This window comes from Pituophis catenifer, unplaced genomic scaffold, assembly GCF_029215685.1.
Source record: "Pituophis catenifer annectens isolate HBS135680 unplaced genomic scaffold, rPitCat1.0.hap2 SCAF_2, whole genome shotgun sequence".
NCBI classification, from domain to species: domain Eukaryota; kingdom Metazoa; phylum Chordata; class Lepidosauria; order Squamata; family Colubridae; genus Pituophis; species Pituophis catenifer.
In genome coordinates, this window is record NW_027256882.1 from 88,750,690 (window position 1) to 88,768,823 (window position 18,134).

General features: G+C 38.1%; 1 protein-coding gene across 4 annotated transcripts in view; it reads right to left on the reverse strand.

Moving 5' to 3' along the window:
* KDM3B (lysine demethylase 3B) overlaps positions 1-18,134 on the reverse strand; it is a 47,818-nt gene that overhangs the window by 17,489 nt on the left and 12,195 nt on the right. For all 4 annotated transcript variants that reach the window (XM_070937128.1, XM_070937126.1, XM_070937127.1 and 1 more), the window contains exons 4-10: positions 15,645-15,750; positions 14,172-14,296; positions 10,277-10,345; positions 8,678-9,250; positions 5,661-6,909; positions 2,691-2,892; positions 749-963 (exon numbers count right to left, since the gene is read on the reverse strand). In XM_070937128.1, coding sequence (XP_070793229.1) covers positions 749-963; positions 2,691-2,892; positions 5,661-6,909; positions 8,678-9,250; positions 10,277-10,345; positions 14,172-14,296; positions 15,645-15,750 — 2,539 coding nt within the window. The remainder of the gene's footprint in view (positions 1-748; positions 964-2,690; positions 2,893-5,660; positions 6,910-8,677; positions 9,251-10,276; positions 10,346-14,171; positions 14,297-15,644; positions 15,751-18,134) is intronic.

Sequence of the window (18,134 nt, forward strand, 5' to 3'; positions counted from 1 at the left end):
ATGGTCTTCAAGAACAGCTTCATATACAGCACAGGTGTCAAACTCGCAACGTCACATCGTCATGTGATGTATTGCGACTTTCCCTTCGCTAAACCGGGGGGTGGGCGTGGCCAGTGTGTGATGCATTCGGCCCATGGGCTGCAAGTTTGACACCCCTGATGTACAATGTAGCAAATTACAGTAATCCAATTTTGAGGTAACCAAGCCATGAGTGACTATCCGAAGAACCTCCCAATCCAGGAATAGGTTCCACTGATACACCAGAGGAACCTGTAAAAAGGTCCCTCTTGGCCAAAGATTTCTTCTGCTTGCATAAATATCCTTGTGCATTTCTATATACTGGATTCAGGATAACCTGTTTCATATTTTGAAGTGGATATGTCACATTTTTGAAGATTTACATTGGGAACAAACTCTTGAAGTTCAACACATCTGGAAGGCACCATGCTGAGAAAAACTGTATCAGCACAAGGCAAATAAAGGAAATTATGCCTATCTTGTTCCATAGAACCATATAATGTTAATCTAGCTTCAATAGAAAGCATATGAAAAGCAATGCATAAAATCCCGTTTTCACGCATCAAATAAAATCATTTGGGAAAAAGAGGCAGCCCCTCTTCAAACTTCATGAGGACAAAATTTGCAGAAAAAGGCAAATCATTAATAATGATTTGAATTTTTTTTCCTTTTGATTATTCCCATTTCTATACATTTCACAGACAGGTTAAAAAAGAAAAGAGGAACTTACGGTGTGGTTCTACCATCATCATTGCTTCTTTCTCAGACATTACTAGCTGACAAAACTGATCACCAACATTGGCCAGGATATATTTAGAGGTCTCCAAATCAATCCCTTCTGCAGGTGATGCTGACGGGATCCACAAGCTCATAGCATCAGAATCACTTTGCTGGGGATTTAAGAATCCTTCCACTCGCAATATCCCCTTCCTGGTAAATATCAGCCTGAAACAGAATTGCAGGTATCAGTTGCTCTTCAACAGAAAAATAAAATCCAAGCTTTCTTTATGGTATCATTCAAAATTAGCAAAATCGATAAATTATTTATAAATTCTTTTTTTTAAAGATCCTAGTTTTCAAAGGAACTTTTGGAGATGATGCAGAAGAGAAGCCTAGAAAGCTATGGAAGGAAAATAAAGAACAAATCCTAACTGAACATGGATATGAGCCTAATCTTATAAGCAAAACAGTAATATTTTCCCACTTTTGTTGCATTTTGCAAAATTACCATGCCATAGCACTGTTTAACCCCTTGGGAGGGAATCAGTCAAGATTATTTGAAGGGCTACTGTGAGGAATTGTTTAGGTATCTGTCAACCAAAATTGCTTGGATAAGCTGCACACATGTACTGCTGAGTTGACTAAGACAATGAGTTATATTGTTATCTAGGAAGAGTTTGAGCCTGCTGGTCTCCAGGAAGTGGACAGAACCCTCAGAACTAATGCAAAACTCTCTACAAGTTACAACCACGACCACAATTGAGACCAGAATTTCAGTTGCTAAGCAAGGTGGTTATAAAGTAAATCACAACAAATTTTACCACCTTTTTTTTTTTTTGCCATGATTGTTAAGTGTTATCACTGCAATTAAGTGAATCATGTGATTTTTTAAAATCAATTCTGGCTTCCTCTGGTTGACTTTGCTTGTCAAAAGCCAGTTGGGAAGGTAGCAAATGACGATTGCATGACTCAGTGGGTGCTGCGACTGTTGCAAATACATGCTAGTGGCCAAGCGCCCAAATTTTGCTCATTTAATTTTGGGGATGCTGTGATGGTCACAAGGGCATGGAAATTTGAGTGCCCTTGTAGCTTCAAACAGTCACTAAATGAACAATTGTAAATCGAGGACTACCCATATTAGATCTACATTCCTCCTGATTAGTCACAGCCTCCTGGGTGGTGAAAGTTGGATCCAGGCACTGTAAATTCATCCTCCAGTGGTTCTTAATGTGGTTCTGTCTACATTTAAGGATGCAGTGATCCATCCTCTCCCTCTAGAAGCCATCCCCAGGAATTTTTGAAAATCATCTTCCCAAAATGATAGCATGCATACTAATAGTTTACTTTGATATACTGCAGATTTGCAGTTTAAAGTACCAGCATATAGAATATATTCCAGGCTTATTATAGAATAGCCCGTGTAGCTTTTGGACTACAAAACATTTAAACAACTGAAATAAGGAAAATATTACTGTCGATTAATGCTCAAATCTGTCCCAAAGTGTCCCTGGAAATTTTGAAAATGCATTGGAAAACTGTTACACGAGTGGAACCCTGCACATGTGATACTGCCCTTCATTTTAAGAATTTTTTTTTTCTAGTTTGACTGCTTACATCCAAGAGAGTTAAGTAAGGTTTCTCGGAGTCTCGGAGTCTTCTAGCCTCCGAGTCTTTTTTTGTTGGGGGCTTTACTTGGAACCCTGACAGCTATAGTGTTAATAAACTCCAGTCAGATGTTTTCTCCGCCAGTCAGATATTTCCACACAGTTTTAATATTCATTATTATTCTGTTGCACTGGTCTGAGCCATGCATGTAGCATTTCTCTGGTACTATAGAGAACTGTGGAAGCTAAGTGAGATCAAAAGAGATCTTGCTTACTGTACTTACTTGCAGAACGATAATGCTAACAAAGAAAGGAGAGAGTAGAAATAACTCAAGAGAGCTTTATCACCTGCGGAAGTGAAAGAACCGACAGGCTACAGTAGAGTCATCCTGTTCCTGTTCCTTGAACTTTCGATAGCGTTCCAACCGGCATTCTCGGCACTTGTGCAGATGAGGAGCCACATTGATGCAGGAGCCATCCTGGAGGAAGGGCTCCCCTGATTGCTTCAGCTTCCTCACCTTACTCATGTCTTTCAGTACAGACTGACCAACTACAAAGCAAAGCATCTATTACGAGCAGGTTACAAGACAGCATTTTTGCCAATATCAAAAAGTATTTACTTAATCTGTAAAATGTATGTTTACTTACGTAGAGCTGTTACTAGATAGGAGCAGGGTTCTACTTGTTGTGAGCTGATAAGGCAATAGGCCTTATCTGATTTTTGTACAATACAATCAGTGCACAGATTTAATATTTTGGCAGAAATGGTAGTATAACCCTACTCTCCCACTGTACCAGGGGTGAAATGCTCCTGGTTTGGACCGGATCACCCAATCCGGTAGCGATGGTGGCGGGTGGTTCGGAGAACCAGTAGCAAAAATCCCTGCCCATCCCCCATGCCCAGCTGAGCAGCGCGATCATCAGAGCTTTTTTTTCCTTACTTTTAAAAGCATTTTTCCTATAACCTCTTCGGCCGAAAAAATGCTTTTAAAAGTAAAAATAAAAAAAAAGCCTCTGATGATCGCGCGGCTCAGCTGGGATTGTCAGAGGCTTTTAAAAGCATTTTTTCTACAACCTCTTTGGCCAAAGAGGTTGTAGAAAAAATGCCTTAAAAAGCCTCTGACGATCCCAGCTGAGTTGCCTGATCGTCAGAGGCTTTTAAAGGCATTTTTTTCTGCAACCTCTTAAGGTTGTAGAAAAAATGCTTTTAAAAGTTAAAAAAAAAAAAAGTTGGCCACGCCCACCCAGTCACATTACCCTCCCCATCAAGCCACACCCAAAGAACCGGTAGTAACGAATTTTACATTTCACCACTGCACTGTACTTACCCTTTGTTCGAACTAAATGATATTTAAATGATAGCTGTAATGTGAAATATATTTCACACTACAGCTATCACAGAGATTATAAGTGCTTAGATATATCAGATATGAGCCACCGTATACATAGATACATTTTTTAGCAGTCACTTCTAACTTCCTATTCAGCTTGTACCTGTATTTTTCCCAGTAATTAGATTTCTTCAATTTTTGAGGTTGGAAATGTGAATAATTTAAACGAATGTTTTCAACACCCAAATCTGATGTAAGGATCTCAGGGACATGGTATATCCCAAAGATGCTTTTTCAGGAGGAAAATGGACTTTCTGGTTTTTCTTTGAAGAGGTTCCGCTTCTCATCCAAGAAGGCTTCTTCAGCTCTGAGAAGAAGCTTCTTGGATGAGAGATGAAGAAGCTTAGTTTAGTTTAGTTTTAGTTTTATTGAATTTATATACTGCCCTACTCCCGAAGGACTCAGAGCAGTGAACAGCCATAGAATAAAACATATAGATACAAAATTTAAAATAAGATAAAACGAATTAAATAATTTGGCTGAACAAATTTAAAACCCCAATAATTTAAAACCAAATTTAAAATTTCCATTTAGAAAGGGGAAAGACTTAGGTCAGGCCAGCTTGATGAAGTAAGAAAGTCTTGAGCGCGCGACGGAAGGTACGCAGATCCGGGATCCTCCGTATCTCCGGAGGGAGCTCGTTCCAGATAGTAGGTGCCCCCACAGAGAAGGCTCTCCCCCTGGGGGGCCGCCAGTCGACATTGTTTGGCTGATGGCACCCGGAGGAGCCCCTCTCTATGGGAGCGTACTGGTCAGTGGGAGGCTATTGGTGGTAGCAGGCGGTCCCGTAAATAACCAGGTCCTAAGCCATGGAGCGCTCTAAAGGTGATAACCAAAACCTTGAAGCACACTCGGAAGACCACCGGGAGCCAGTGCAGCTCGCGCAGGAGAGGTGTTACATGGGAGCGCCATGTTGCTCCCGTCACCACCCGCGCAGCCGCACTCTGCGCCAGTTGGAGCCTCCGAGTGCTCCTCAAGGGGAGTCCCATGTAGAGAGCGTTACAATAGTCCAGATGGGAGGTGACGAGGGCATGAGTGACCGTGCGTAAGGAGTCCCGATCTAGAAAGGGACTTCTTGGATGAGTAGCAAAACGTCTTCAAAGAAAAACCAGAAAGTCCAGTTGCCTCTTGAAAAAGCACCTTTGGGACAACCATGACCTGAATGACTGAGAATCTCAATGGACATAGTATATGTTTGCTTGTTAAGTAGGCATGTTCAGTAAGGATAAATGCTATAAGGTATATTGCCTTAGTTGGAGAAATGCTGGTGTCAGCTATTCCCAAGTATAATTTGTAGACTGCTACAAAGAGCTACAGAGATTTTTGTGATTATACAAAATACCTCTCTGGTTTATTAATATTTCTTTTTATGTTAATTCTCCAACCACTTTTCTAGTACCTATGTAATGCTGCCCTCCAATTTCCCAGTATTTTGTTTTGCTATCCAAATTTCTTTTAAATGAAACCCAATATAAAATCTTTAATAACAAAAGTAGTCTTGTTTTAGTCTGAATTTCTAAAAAGGATTTACTATGGTAAAAGTATCATGAATCTGAAATGAAAGCCAAGTCACATTTCTTCTCTCGAATATCATCTATTTTAGATGGTATTCTAAACTCTAGGGCTGGGTTTCTACCATTGCACAACTTATTTTTCCTGATATTTAGTATCTTACAACTCTTTTAGAATTTTCAATTTTACTATCTTGTGAATTTAGATGCATGCACACATAGCATAACACACATACATATGCACTTCACTGAAAAAGCTTGCAAAATGACCTAAAACAATTACGACTCACATAAATCCTGTTATGTATCATGTGATTGATAGTATAGCAGGTATATAAATACTGAACTAAGTAGCCCATCATCTGTCCTCCCCAAATTACCAGACTCTGCCATTCTTTAAAAAAAGAAAACATCACCTTTCAGGGGGGCTGTGCGAGGCCTGCCCTTAGGGGTTTGTTTCCCCTTTCCCTTGCCCATGAGTAGTTCAGCATTCCGCTCGTCATTGGGACCCAGTTTGCCAATCAAATGCTCTGGAATTCCCTTCAGACAAGCTTTGGTATGCAGTTGCTCCTCAGAATCACTCATATCCGAGAGGTCACTATTGGTGCTAGAATCAGAATCCTGTTTAGATGGCATGCTCCGCTCATCTAGAGAAAACCTTTTTACAGATTCAAAGGGGGGTTTGTTCTCTAGTCCTAGCTCTGCCTGTGGAGAGAAAAAGCCACATGGATGTCTGCCAAACACATTAGAGAAAGTTTTCATTAAAGGATTGTCCTGTTGCCCAGGCCCAACAGATGGCTTTTCTTCTGTTGGACTTGAGGAGAGTGTGGGCATTTCAATAGGCTGTGTCAGACTGCCAACTGGCGAACTAGAACGACCATTCCCCAGAGTAGATGAACTCTGAACACCAGCAAAGAGAGTTGCACTAGGCACACTGGGCAGCGTCTTGGAGGAATCTGTCATTATAAACAAGCTTTTCTTTTTAGCGGAAGATTCAGTTGAGGTGTGCAAATCTGGCCAGCCAGAAGCAATCTTGGAACCAAGGCCTGAAGAGGGAGAAGCAGAAGCTCCTGACTGCTGAGCTGAAGATGCAAAGCTACTGAAAGGGCTAAGTTCTGATTTTTCTGCAAATGCCAGAAAAGGGTTGGAGGGCTCTTCTCGTGACAATTTGGGAGGTTGTAAAAAGAGATTTTCATGATTATCAGGAGTTCGTGTGCTCATGAGGTTTCGTGGAAAAGCCGGAGTAAGGGTAGGCATGGATTCCAGCGGTAGCTTCCGTTCTGGAGGAGTGCCCAACTGAGTTCCAGGATTAATTTCTCCAGTGAGGCCTTTACTTTTGCAGATCCCCAAACTCAGGTTCTCTGGACTTTTTTTTAATGAGTCCTGATTTGAGGATTCTTCCGTCAGATTTTCTGACATAGTTGTGAAGTAGTTACTGGAGGGAAGATTCTGGGACATGCACTGAAAAAACAAGTTCTTTGATGGATCTGAATCTTGCTGGACTTCATGACCAGTGTTACTACCAAAGGAAAATCCAACAGGTGCCTTCTCTGAAGCTAATACGCCATTGGATTGGCTTTGCCCATCATCAAACACTAAAGGTTGAGATGCAGACGATTGTGTCATTCCAAATCCTGCAGAAGCCGATGCTGAATTTTGGGTATTCTGAAATGAAAAACTTAGGCAGCTAATTATGTTCACCCCACAAAATACAAATTTCACCATACTCAAGGCAATTTTCCCAATACACTGGCCTAGCAGGTCTTAGCAATATATTCCATATCAAAATGTATATAGTGTGCAAAAAAAAAAAATTAGATATGGCAGGCTGCCAAAATTAATTCAGACTGACAAATCACTAAATCTATATACACAGCTGAGTTGTTTTCACAAAGCTGACTTTGTAATTCTTTTCTAAAAAAGAATGTAAAGGTAAAGGTTTCCCTCGCACATATGTGCTAATTGTTCCCGACTCTAGGGGGCAGTGGTCATCTCTGTTTCAAAGCCGAAGAGCCAGCGCTTTCCGAAAACGTCTCCGTGGTCATGTGGCTGGCATGACTAAATGCCAAAGACGCATGGAACGCTGTTACCTTCCCACCAAAGGTGGTCCCTATTTTTCTACTTGCATTTTTTACATGCTTTCGAACTGCTAGGTTGGCAGAAGCTGGGACAAGTAATGGGAGCTCAGCCCGTTATGCGGCACTAGGGATTCGAACCACTGAACTGCCAACCTCTCGATTGACAAGCTCAGCATCTTAGCCACTGAGCCACTGCATCCCTTAAAAAAAGAATGTATGATTCTGGATTTTTATTTCCATTTCTGAAACACCTAAATTGTCAATTTGTGTATTATAGCAGTTATTCTGAAATAATAACTTGTTTCCTTAAACAGAGATAGTAAACATCTGGACTACAAGTTCTGTCTCTTCTCTCCTTCCCCAAGTCCCTCCCTCTTTTGCAACTCTGTTACATTTTTTTCTCTTTCGAAAGGCGGGGGGGGGAGGTCCAGATGGAACTGGCAGAGATGGATCTTGCTGACATTCTTTCAAAAATACCATCAAGATTTGTTCTGCTTTGCCTGAACTTTGTATTTCCTCCATGAAGTGAATAGAAAATGTGATTGAAATCAGTAAGTTTATTAAGAGTGGCCTCTGCCTTCTTCAATAACTTCTCTGATGGAGGAAGACAAATCCTAGATAAATTACTTCAGAATCTGCCGTATGTTCTTTGATCAGAGAAAGAATAAAGGACATTCTATCCTGGACTGTCTTTATGTAAGGCAGGGAAAGGCAAGACTAGGAGCAATGACTCAGTATGTTCTCCTGCACATAGAATTTTTCTCTGTGCAAAAGGAAAACAGAAACCATGATTCTGAATTCTGAATTTCCAGACAAGATCCAGTTCCCCGCTTGCTCCACATTGTAAAAATACCTCCGTAAATAAACCATCTTCACCAAATAATTATATAACTTGCTTTTTAAAAAATACTTTTTACTAAGATAATTAGTGTTCACTAAACTGAATACTTTTGCGTTCCAGTTTCATTTAATGTGCAAATTAGTATCTTTTGTCTAATGAGGCAAGAGAAGGATACACTTGTATAATTGCTCTTACTTTCTATTCATGTACTGCATGTAGCCTTTTTGACAGAATACTTACTGTTGCAATTTTACAAAAAATCTGTTCCAAGATCCTATTATACATTCCCCATCTCTGTGACCCCATCAAAACTGAACAAATTTATACAAAGTGTGTGTGTGTATGTGTGTGTGTGTAAAAACAAATTCAAAGTTGTAATGTATCAGTTTATAACGTATCCTTTGATGCTGTCTGATATAAAATCCTAGCAATTCCCAAAAAGTCTTAGCATTCTATATACTGTCATCAGCTTTACAATGCTAGGTATTCTTCACACTGGTAATAAACAACTTACCTCTCCCTGTATCTGCGAACGGCCTGTTTTCTGCTTTTCTTGACCAGAAATTGCCGACAGGCTAGTATCCGAGACCTGTACAGTAGCTGGCGTTGTCCCAGTTGTAGCAATTACTGTGGGAGCTGCCACTAAACCTTGACTGCTCTGTTCTAAGGATTTTGTCATCTCTTCACTTCCAGCGCCACTCAACAGGGCTTGCGCAGAAGCTGAAGGAAAGGAAGTGAAGGTTGCGTGAGTGTCACCACCTACTGGTTCATCTTGGACCACAAGAGTTCGTCCATTCTCCTTTGTGTATGTGGCAAAGCGAATACTTCGATTAACTGGAGAAACAAATGGGGGAAGTTGCTTGGTCTTTGGATCCAGAGTCATGTCACCGCTTCCCTTCCATGCTCCTTTATTTGCCTCACCACCATCGTTTCCATTAGTATCTACTTCGCCCCTCTCTTTTAGCTTCTTTGTAGCATGGTCACAACCAGTATCAGAAGTGTTTTTTCTTCTTCGTCCATCTTTCCCATCCACACACTCTCTCTTTTTTTTCCCTTTGGAGGATTTACCTGCCTTTAGGGGTCCCCCCTGTAATAGATAAAAAACATTACATACCTCTCAACAAAGTCAGTAGAAATCAGTATTGTTGTCTACCCAAAGATTTTAAGAAATGTTGCTTAATGTTAAGGAACTTTAAACAAGTAAGATGCTTTAAATAATATTTAGAAGTTATGTTAAATAATAGATCAATAAGTAACTTGACATTCATTAACTTGCATATAATTCCATGCCTGCCAATTTAGGCTATGTTTGACTGAATTCCATATGGCTTAAGTGTGAATAGGATCTGGTTATAATTAGCAAATCGAATTTACATAAAACAAATAATTATGAAAGCTCTATCAAACTGTTATAATAAGATAACTACTTTGATTAATTCATCTATCAGAAACAGTCAAGCTTTATTTAAAATAGTTTATTAAATGAACCAGAACTGACTGGAATCATGCACTTTCCTTTTGAATAAATGGAATTACATATCACAATGACTGGGTTCATATAACATGCAAAACTAAGCTCAAATAAATTATAACATGAGCCAGATCTTCTGACAGTTAGCTATATGCAGTTCACAAATCACATGCAGTCCTTAAAAGTCCTCAAGTAGTCTATTGTAGATGCTTATCAGTCCCCTGCAACATAGTCTGTTTCACCATCTTCACTAGAATTGACCACAATCTTAATATAATCACTGAATAACAGAGACTCACTAGTCTCATCTTTCTACAGCAGGGGTGTCAAACTCACGTCATCACAGCGGCATCATGTGACATATCGGGACTTTCCCCCTTCACTAAACCAGGTGGGGGCAGAGCCAGAATGTGATGCATCTGGCCCATGGCCCGCAAGTTTGACACCCCTGCTCTACAGTAATCTTCCCTGCATTAGGGAGAGGTGGAAGATTAGAGCCTCCTAACAGGTGCAGAACAGTATGCATACCTGTGTGTAGCACAACTAGACCCACCTAGAGGTATTGGAGAAACAATGGAGCTCTAGCTACACACTTTTATTTAGCCCATAACTGTTTATATCATGATCTACTAAACATGATACCTCATTCTGAATAGATGCGTCCATCACTACATGAATCAGTCGAGGATCTACTGACTTGATTTCGCCGGTCTGTTTTTTTATGCAATGAATCCAGAAACAAAAAAAAAAAAAAAGGAAAAGAAAATCCAGTATTAGAGAAAAAAAATACACTGTTCATAAAGCAGCAAAGTATCTGCAAAGTATGTCCCCAAGCTATGTCAACTTCTGTTTTGACATCTCGTATCTTTATCATACTTATTGTTTTAAATGTGGCCTATTATATGATGTGCTATAGCTGATTTCTCTTATTTGAAAATTATTCTAATTACATATTAATTATATAACTCTAATATTAGGTATTATAACTTGTGTTAATGCTTTTGTTTATATAAACAAAAGGCGTTCAAAGTGGCTGTGATTTTCAATTATACCAGATAATACAAAGATAAGACCGAAGGTATCACCTTTCCTAAATAAAAGAATGAGATATTCCTTATATTCCCTCCAGTACCATCTGCAGTTCTACAGAGAGTGAGATCAAAATTCAATTTGGACACAATATTAAATCACTTATTAGTATTAGATGTATGAGTTTCATCAAACTTTGGGTTCACTAAAATAGGAAACTAGAAATATTTATTCCTTTTTTAAAAATAAACTACGATTTCCTTAAAGTACAGAGTCCTCTGGTTCATTTTAATTTCTGGTTAGGAAATAAATCAGGACCATAACCTACAATTTAACTGGTCTTATTACTTCTAGTTAGACTTTAAATTAAACAAAAATTTATGCTCATATCACATTTAAACTTATCATGGTTTAAAACTAGAAGCAGATACATTCTATCTCCCTTTTTTATACACAAAAGGCTATTATTTCTGAACAAGCTGCTGTTAGTCCAATTGCATGAATCCAATAATCTGCATAAAAACATACCAGCAAATAAACCAAATATTTGACAGAATAAGGATACTAATGTTGTGAGGTGAGACTTTGGGTAGGCACATTCTTCTTCCATAACTACTTTTTATTACACATTCTTGGCAGCAGAGAAAGCTGCTAAAGATTTTAAAAATAGTTGATATAAAAATCCACGGGCAGAACAGAATACATTTTAATAATATTCTGGATTTTTATATAAGTATTGAAAGAATTGGCAACACGTGGAGTACAATGTCCTAAAACACTACCTATGAAATCCCAAAATAATGTGACATGTTCTTGCATAAAATGAGATCTCATGGATTAAATAACTGTAATCTTGTGAGATTTAACAATCTCACAAAATTGTGGCACTTTTTTTGTACCCCATCTTCAAAAGATACTAACATTTATTTATTGTGTGGTAGCACATTCTAAAAAGTTTTTTTGCTTGCATAAATGGACCTGACTTCTCAAAAAATTTGCCTCAAACCACAAGATGGGCAGCATATAAATTTAATTAAGAAATGTAATAAATAAAAAATGCAAGATGTTTAGCAGCATATTAAAAAAAAAACCAAATGCATGTTTTTAAATATATTCTACTTGCAATATATGGATTTTAGAAAATATCTAGAAGCTCTCTAGAAGCTATAAATTCAAATAAATAAAATAAATTTCCATTAATCTCATTTTTTTGTAACGAGCATTACAAACCTTGAAACGGATGGTTAACTCTGACAGAGCCCTAAACTGTGGAATGAGGATGCACAGAATGAATTCATAATAGACCACAACCTATATTAGATCATCCAGAAACTGGAAAATTGGACATGACTGATCTCAAGTGTCTACAATATACATGCATGTGGAAGTCCACTTACAAATAAACTTGACCTTCAAATTTTTATAAAAATACCAGAAAAGATGTGCCACCTGTGGATGATCCATATTTTGGTTTCAAATCTGAGGGTTGCTATATCCATGAGTATATACGGGAAATATGAGTACTTATAAGTATTACTATACTTGTAGGTAAACCAAAGCCAAGTTTTGGAATGTATTTGGCACTTAAAATTCTTGGCTTATCTGCAAGTACATACCTTAGTTTTCATGTCTATGGCCTTGTGAGAACCTGGGCCAGCATACAAACACTGAAAAAGCAGAAGCACCAGACATTGTGGAATGATCCGCTTTCAGTGTTTTTCCCAGGAAGCCACTTGCACTGTCATGCTGGTTTCTTAATCCATGACAACACAAGACTCAAGTGTATGTTCTTTGCCCAGGCATAATAAGGGTACCGTATTTTTTGGAGTATAAAACGCACCTTTTTACCCCCCAAAAAGGAGTGAAAATTTGGATGCATCTTATACACCGAATGTAGCCCTGCCCACCCACTGGCCCCCACCCTTTGGCCTCTGCCTCCCAGCAGTTACCTCCTTGCAAGCAAACAGCAAGAAAAAACAGCCCCATTCAGCTTCAGCATAGGCTAATTAGCACAAGTTGATTAGATCGGCCTCCCGACTCTCAGCTGATTTGCTCTCAGCTGTTTTGCATAGGCTCTTTTGCAAGCTCTTGTTTTGCAAACTCTTTGCTTGGTGCAAAGAGCTAAAATGTTTTAGCTAAAACGAAACTGAAAGTAAAGCAGGCTCTGCTGCAACGTTGTAAAATTAGGCAGGGAGAGAGATTTCTTTTTCTTTTTGCTCACCAAAAAAGGTAGGTGCAAACAATGGGAAATTTAGGGCAAAAGAGGAGAGTTCAAGATTTTAAAACACAAAAGAAAAAAAGGTCTATTTAACTAGGGAATTGTAATAATTGAGATGCTATTAATTGTATATTGTGTTGAAAGCAGAAATGGTTAAGTTGTGGTTTGGTGGAATATATGGGGGAAATTATTTGGTTTATTATTATTGGTAAATATAATTGATTTGTAAGAAATTGGATTGCATGGAAATAATTGGAATATTCATGTTCATATTGATTAATATACAAAGATAGTTATAACTGATTTATATAAAAATGGTGAATTTGTATTAAACAATTGTAATATTAAATAATTAATGTGAGGATGGATATAAAAATAGATGACAATGGGAAGGGGTATAATATAGAAGGGAAAAATTGAATTTGATTAAGATTAGAGATGAGAATGAAGGGTAATATTGGTTTTTTTTAAAAAGTAGATGAGAAATAAATATGGCAAAAAGGAAATATAGAAATTGTAAATTTAATTGAAATGACTAAACACTGTTTAAATTTGTGAACCAGCCAAATACTCTGTTCAAAGAAAATACATTGTATGTTTGTTTGTGTGCTTGTCTAAAAAATAATTTAAAAATTTTTTTTAAAAAAAAACCAAAAACAGTAGGTGCGTCTTATATTCCGAAAAATACGGTAATTTATGTGCATCCAAGAGGAGGAAGTTTCTCCAGGAATGTTGGCGCTTACAGTACGGGACCTTCAATGTCATAACGGAAGAAGGTACCAACTAAATCTTAAATAAAATAATCGAGAAATAATTACGATAAAATGAACACTTTAGAGAGACCAACGAAGAATAGAGAACCTAAGGGGAAGCCATGACTAGGAGCATTTGTTGCATACAAACATGCAGGGCATCCATTAAAAAAATTAAGTTTTGTTATGATCCAAATAAAGAGTACACACAACTGCAAAACTTGGAGATTTCAATGCAGAACAGTATAAAATTATGATCATTTCAAGGACCAAAAAACAAGTTACAGTTACTAATAAATGTGAATTAAATATATGTATACAAACATAATAGAATTATAGTAAGCATAATTTACAAATTTACCATGCTCTTAGCACAAATGTTTTCATAAATAAGTAGAACAGGTAGTCATCAAAAGACAACTAGGGAAAGTATCAACTTTGCTATACAAACAAAGCAGGGAGATCATCAGTAACATCCTGTTCAGTAAACTGAAATGAGGAAATTGGACCTCAAAACCCCATAAGAAAAGCTTCACACCTCAGTCAAAACCACCTCCATCAGACGTGTGAGAGGATCTTGACAACTCACAACCGCAGAGATCCAGCTGATTTCCTCTTCAGGCTGATACACCTTAACTTTTTGACCCTGTATACTGTAAAGTCCTGGAAAAGAGTTCCACATGATCATATAAGACAGAAATACTTTTCCCCCTCCAAAAGATTTGAGAAAAAAAAACCACCCTAAACAAAAGTGCTTATTTCTTAATATTCAAAACATACTCATATTTTTAAGTATTTGTAGAATATAAAGTAAATATGTTTTAAGAGGTAATATTGTGAGAAATAGCTACCACAAATGTATAGGATAATTAATCAATTTCTAAAATGTATTTTAAAATATTTTAACTTGCTGACAGTAACTTCTATTTTTTTTTTTTTACTTTTTTCAATCACCTTTTATATGATCAAATTAGCAATAACTAGTGAAAACATGAAATGGAATTGGAGGACACCCTTGGACAAACTGCCTTTATTCAATACAAGGTCATGCACCTTGTTGTTCTCCAGAATTTTCAACTACAACACACATTATTTTTCCACATAATTACTCACTCTTGGTTCAAGTATTTATAGTAATACCAGACTCATCTTTGATTTATTCTATATCCCAATTTTCGGCCATGAGGACAGCAACAAAACCAACCATCTACCTCTATTCAAAGCATAAAATGAGTGAAAAAAAATACAAACCTATCAGTAAAAAACTAAAACCATGTGCTCTGGCATCAAAAAATAGTTCAGGTCTACCATGCCAATAAAAGTCTAGAAAGGAGATCAGACTTTGAGGAAGAGAATATAATTGCCTGAGAAAAGGCCCTCTTCTCTATACATTTCAAATATTCTTTAATAGTGCCTGGCCAAAAGAAGACTGTGAGTTACGAACAGATTTATAATGGAAATCGTGATTCTTCAGATAACTTAATCCCAAAATATTTAGGACTTTTAAAGATCATGACCAGTATGCCCTAATCAACAATCTCAATTCTAATATTTTGAACAAGCTGAAATTTACGAATATTTTTCAAAGGAAGCTCTGAATAAAGATAATTATAGTACTCTAAAAAGCACATGTTCCTGAAGCTTGAAATAATGGATGCAAGTGCTCAATAATAATAGCTTCTGGACACATTTAATATTTCAACACAGAGATTTGAAACTAAAATCTAGGAATATACGTATGTAACATAAAAGGGAAGTAAAGGCCCAAGACCAAAAGAAGCTAAGCCCTACATTTTGATATATTGCCTATACTGTCCAGCAGAACCCTTATCTAATGCTCTGCAGATATCAGCCTTTACTTCTAAGGCTGTGAATATTGAAACCCACTTCTTGAACAGCAGAAAGCTGCTTCAGGTGATGCAGAACAATAGACTAATTTTGAGGTTTTGGCTTGAGAAGCCTGGAACATAAGAAACATTTCAAACAAAATGAGGCTTTTTGTTGATCTTACCTCTGCTAAAGATCTCTTGAAGCTTCTGATCCCCAATCAATGCATTGACAGCTTCTCTTAATAAAGGCTGCTGTTGGAGAAGTTGGCTCTGACTTTCTGTTGGCATCTGTCAACATGTTTTTAATATGAAAAAATAGATGAGAAATAAGATAAAACCATGAGTAATACTGCCAAACTTGTTCACGGATAATGACAGAAGCCCAAGTTTTAGAACTGCTTCTAAGTTCTAAAAGTTATTTTGGTATTATACAGTTCTGCTCCTTCTCTCAAGCACATTGTAAAGTTTGATAGATATTTTTGCCAAATACAACCTTAGAGAAACAGAACAGATACTCTGATGAAATTATGTACGAACTTTATACTGCTTTAATTAGGGATAACAATATGTGTTAAAGCCTTTCCACAGCACATATGCTAAACTGAAAGTCTTGCATCCACATTTTACTTGCTTGAATGCCACCCATTCTCCCCAAAAAAGCTCATGGTGGGTAATAGCAGCAACAAAAAACGGTAATTCAAAATCTCAAGTACCCCACATAAAAAAGTGACGAATTAAAACATAAAATTTAAAGATTAAAAACTGACGGATACAAATGCCACACACTTCCAAGCCCGACTATAGCACACCATCCTCCTGCATCACAGGAACATTCTCTTGAAGCTCAAGAGGGATGAAGCTTATCAGATCTCTACTGGGCGGGGGGACTAAAAATGCCTGTTTCTGGAGATTTTATCAATTGATGGTCTGATAGGAATGGGATTTAGAGTGACTTTATTTGATCTGTTTGAATGAGCAAATGAATATAGGAGAAAGTGCTTCCACAGCTAGTCAAGTCCAGAGCCATGTACAGTTTTAAAGTTTTAAACCACCAGCACCCTGAACTACACCCATAAGCCAAATGGCAACCAGTGCAACTCCCAAAGCAGTGGAGACAAGAAGAATATTGGACCATACCCATTACTGCCATGCCACCAAGTTCTGTAATACCTACAGCTTCCAAATCCTTTTCAAGAATAGCCTTATACAGAATGAGTTACAGTAGTCAAAACAGGTAGACCATAAGTGATTGCAAGCAGGGACTCCTTGCCTGATGTTTAAGATGCAGAACAAAAGTCCCCCTGGCCACAACTGCCACCTGTTTAAACATGCACCGTAAATCTAGGAGAACCCTCAAATTGTGTACATCTGAGCAGAGGTATACAACCCTGTTCAGAGTCAACAATGGCGCTTTCTTGAAATTGGTAGGTCTAAAGCCATTCCATCTTGCAGGGATTCAGTTGCAGTCAATTCTTCCCCATCCAGACTATGACGGCTCAGTCACTGTTTCCACTACATAAGCTGTTTGGTTCAGAAATGAAATGTATAGTTGGGCATCATCACCATACTGATGATACCGAACCCAGTGTTGGTAGATGCAGTCTAGGACAACTCACTGTGACCAGCTCACCACAGCCAGTTTGTTATGGCCAACTCACTGCAGCCAACTTGCCAAGGACCACTCGCCATGGCCAACTCACTGCAGGACGAGATATTACACTAATACCGAAGAACTGGCGGAACAGAATCATTAAAGAAAGGATGCAAACGGAGGGACAAAGTGAAATATGAATGATAAAAATTTACATTTTAAATAATTGAATCGTCCTGTGGTGAGTTCGCTGAGGTGAATTGTCCCATTCTGTGGTGGATGACCTGTCCATTCATATAGAAGTTAAAAAGAAATGGATAGAGGACAAAAGCCTGAGGAACTCCATAAAGTAGAACTCTCCCCTTTCATCATCACTGAATGGAAATGTCCTTTGAAAAAGAGTTGAACGACGGCAATAGGGTATAGCGCCCTATACTCTAATCTTTCTAGAAATCGTCCAGAAGGATATCTTGGTCAATGGAATCACAAGTTACTAAGAGATCAAGGAGGCTTTGCCTGATACAGATATCTCCAAAGGCCATCAAGCATGACAAATGCATTTTCCGTGCTGTATACCAGCACGAAACCCGACTGCAAAGAATCCAAATAATCTGCCTCCTCTAGGACTCTCTGCAATTGTAGGGCCACCACAATATTTCCTACAAAAAGAAAGGTTGGAGGCAGGTATACCACAGCCACCTTCAAGGGTGATGGAAATATTCCCTCACTCAAATGAAGCATAGATATTTGCTCAAATCCAACCCCTGCCATCTCATGAGAGATCTTGGGAAAAAGATCCAACTAGATGTAGTCAAGACGATACTGCAGAGGGCCCTATCTTAGGCCTCACAGACTCAAAATGATCGCAGATCATTTCACAAGGCCCAAGTCATCTCTATTGGCACAGTCCAGCCTGACTCCAGTCCTCTTGGATTTCAGTGGTTTTGTCTACCAATATGTGAAAATTCTTCACATAATTCTTCTGATGCTCTTGGCAAACTTCCTTCCCTAAAAAGAGAATGTGTTGTTTTAAAAAGAGCCACTGGACATCATTCAGCATAGATAATAGGGGTAGCAAAAA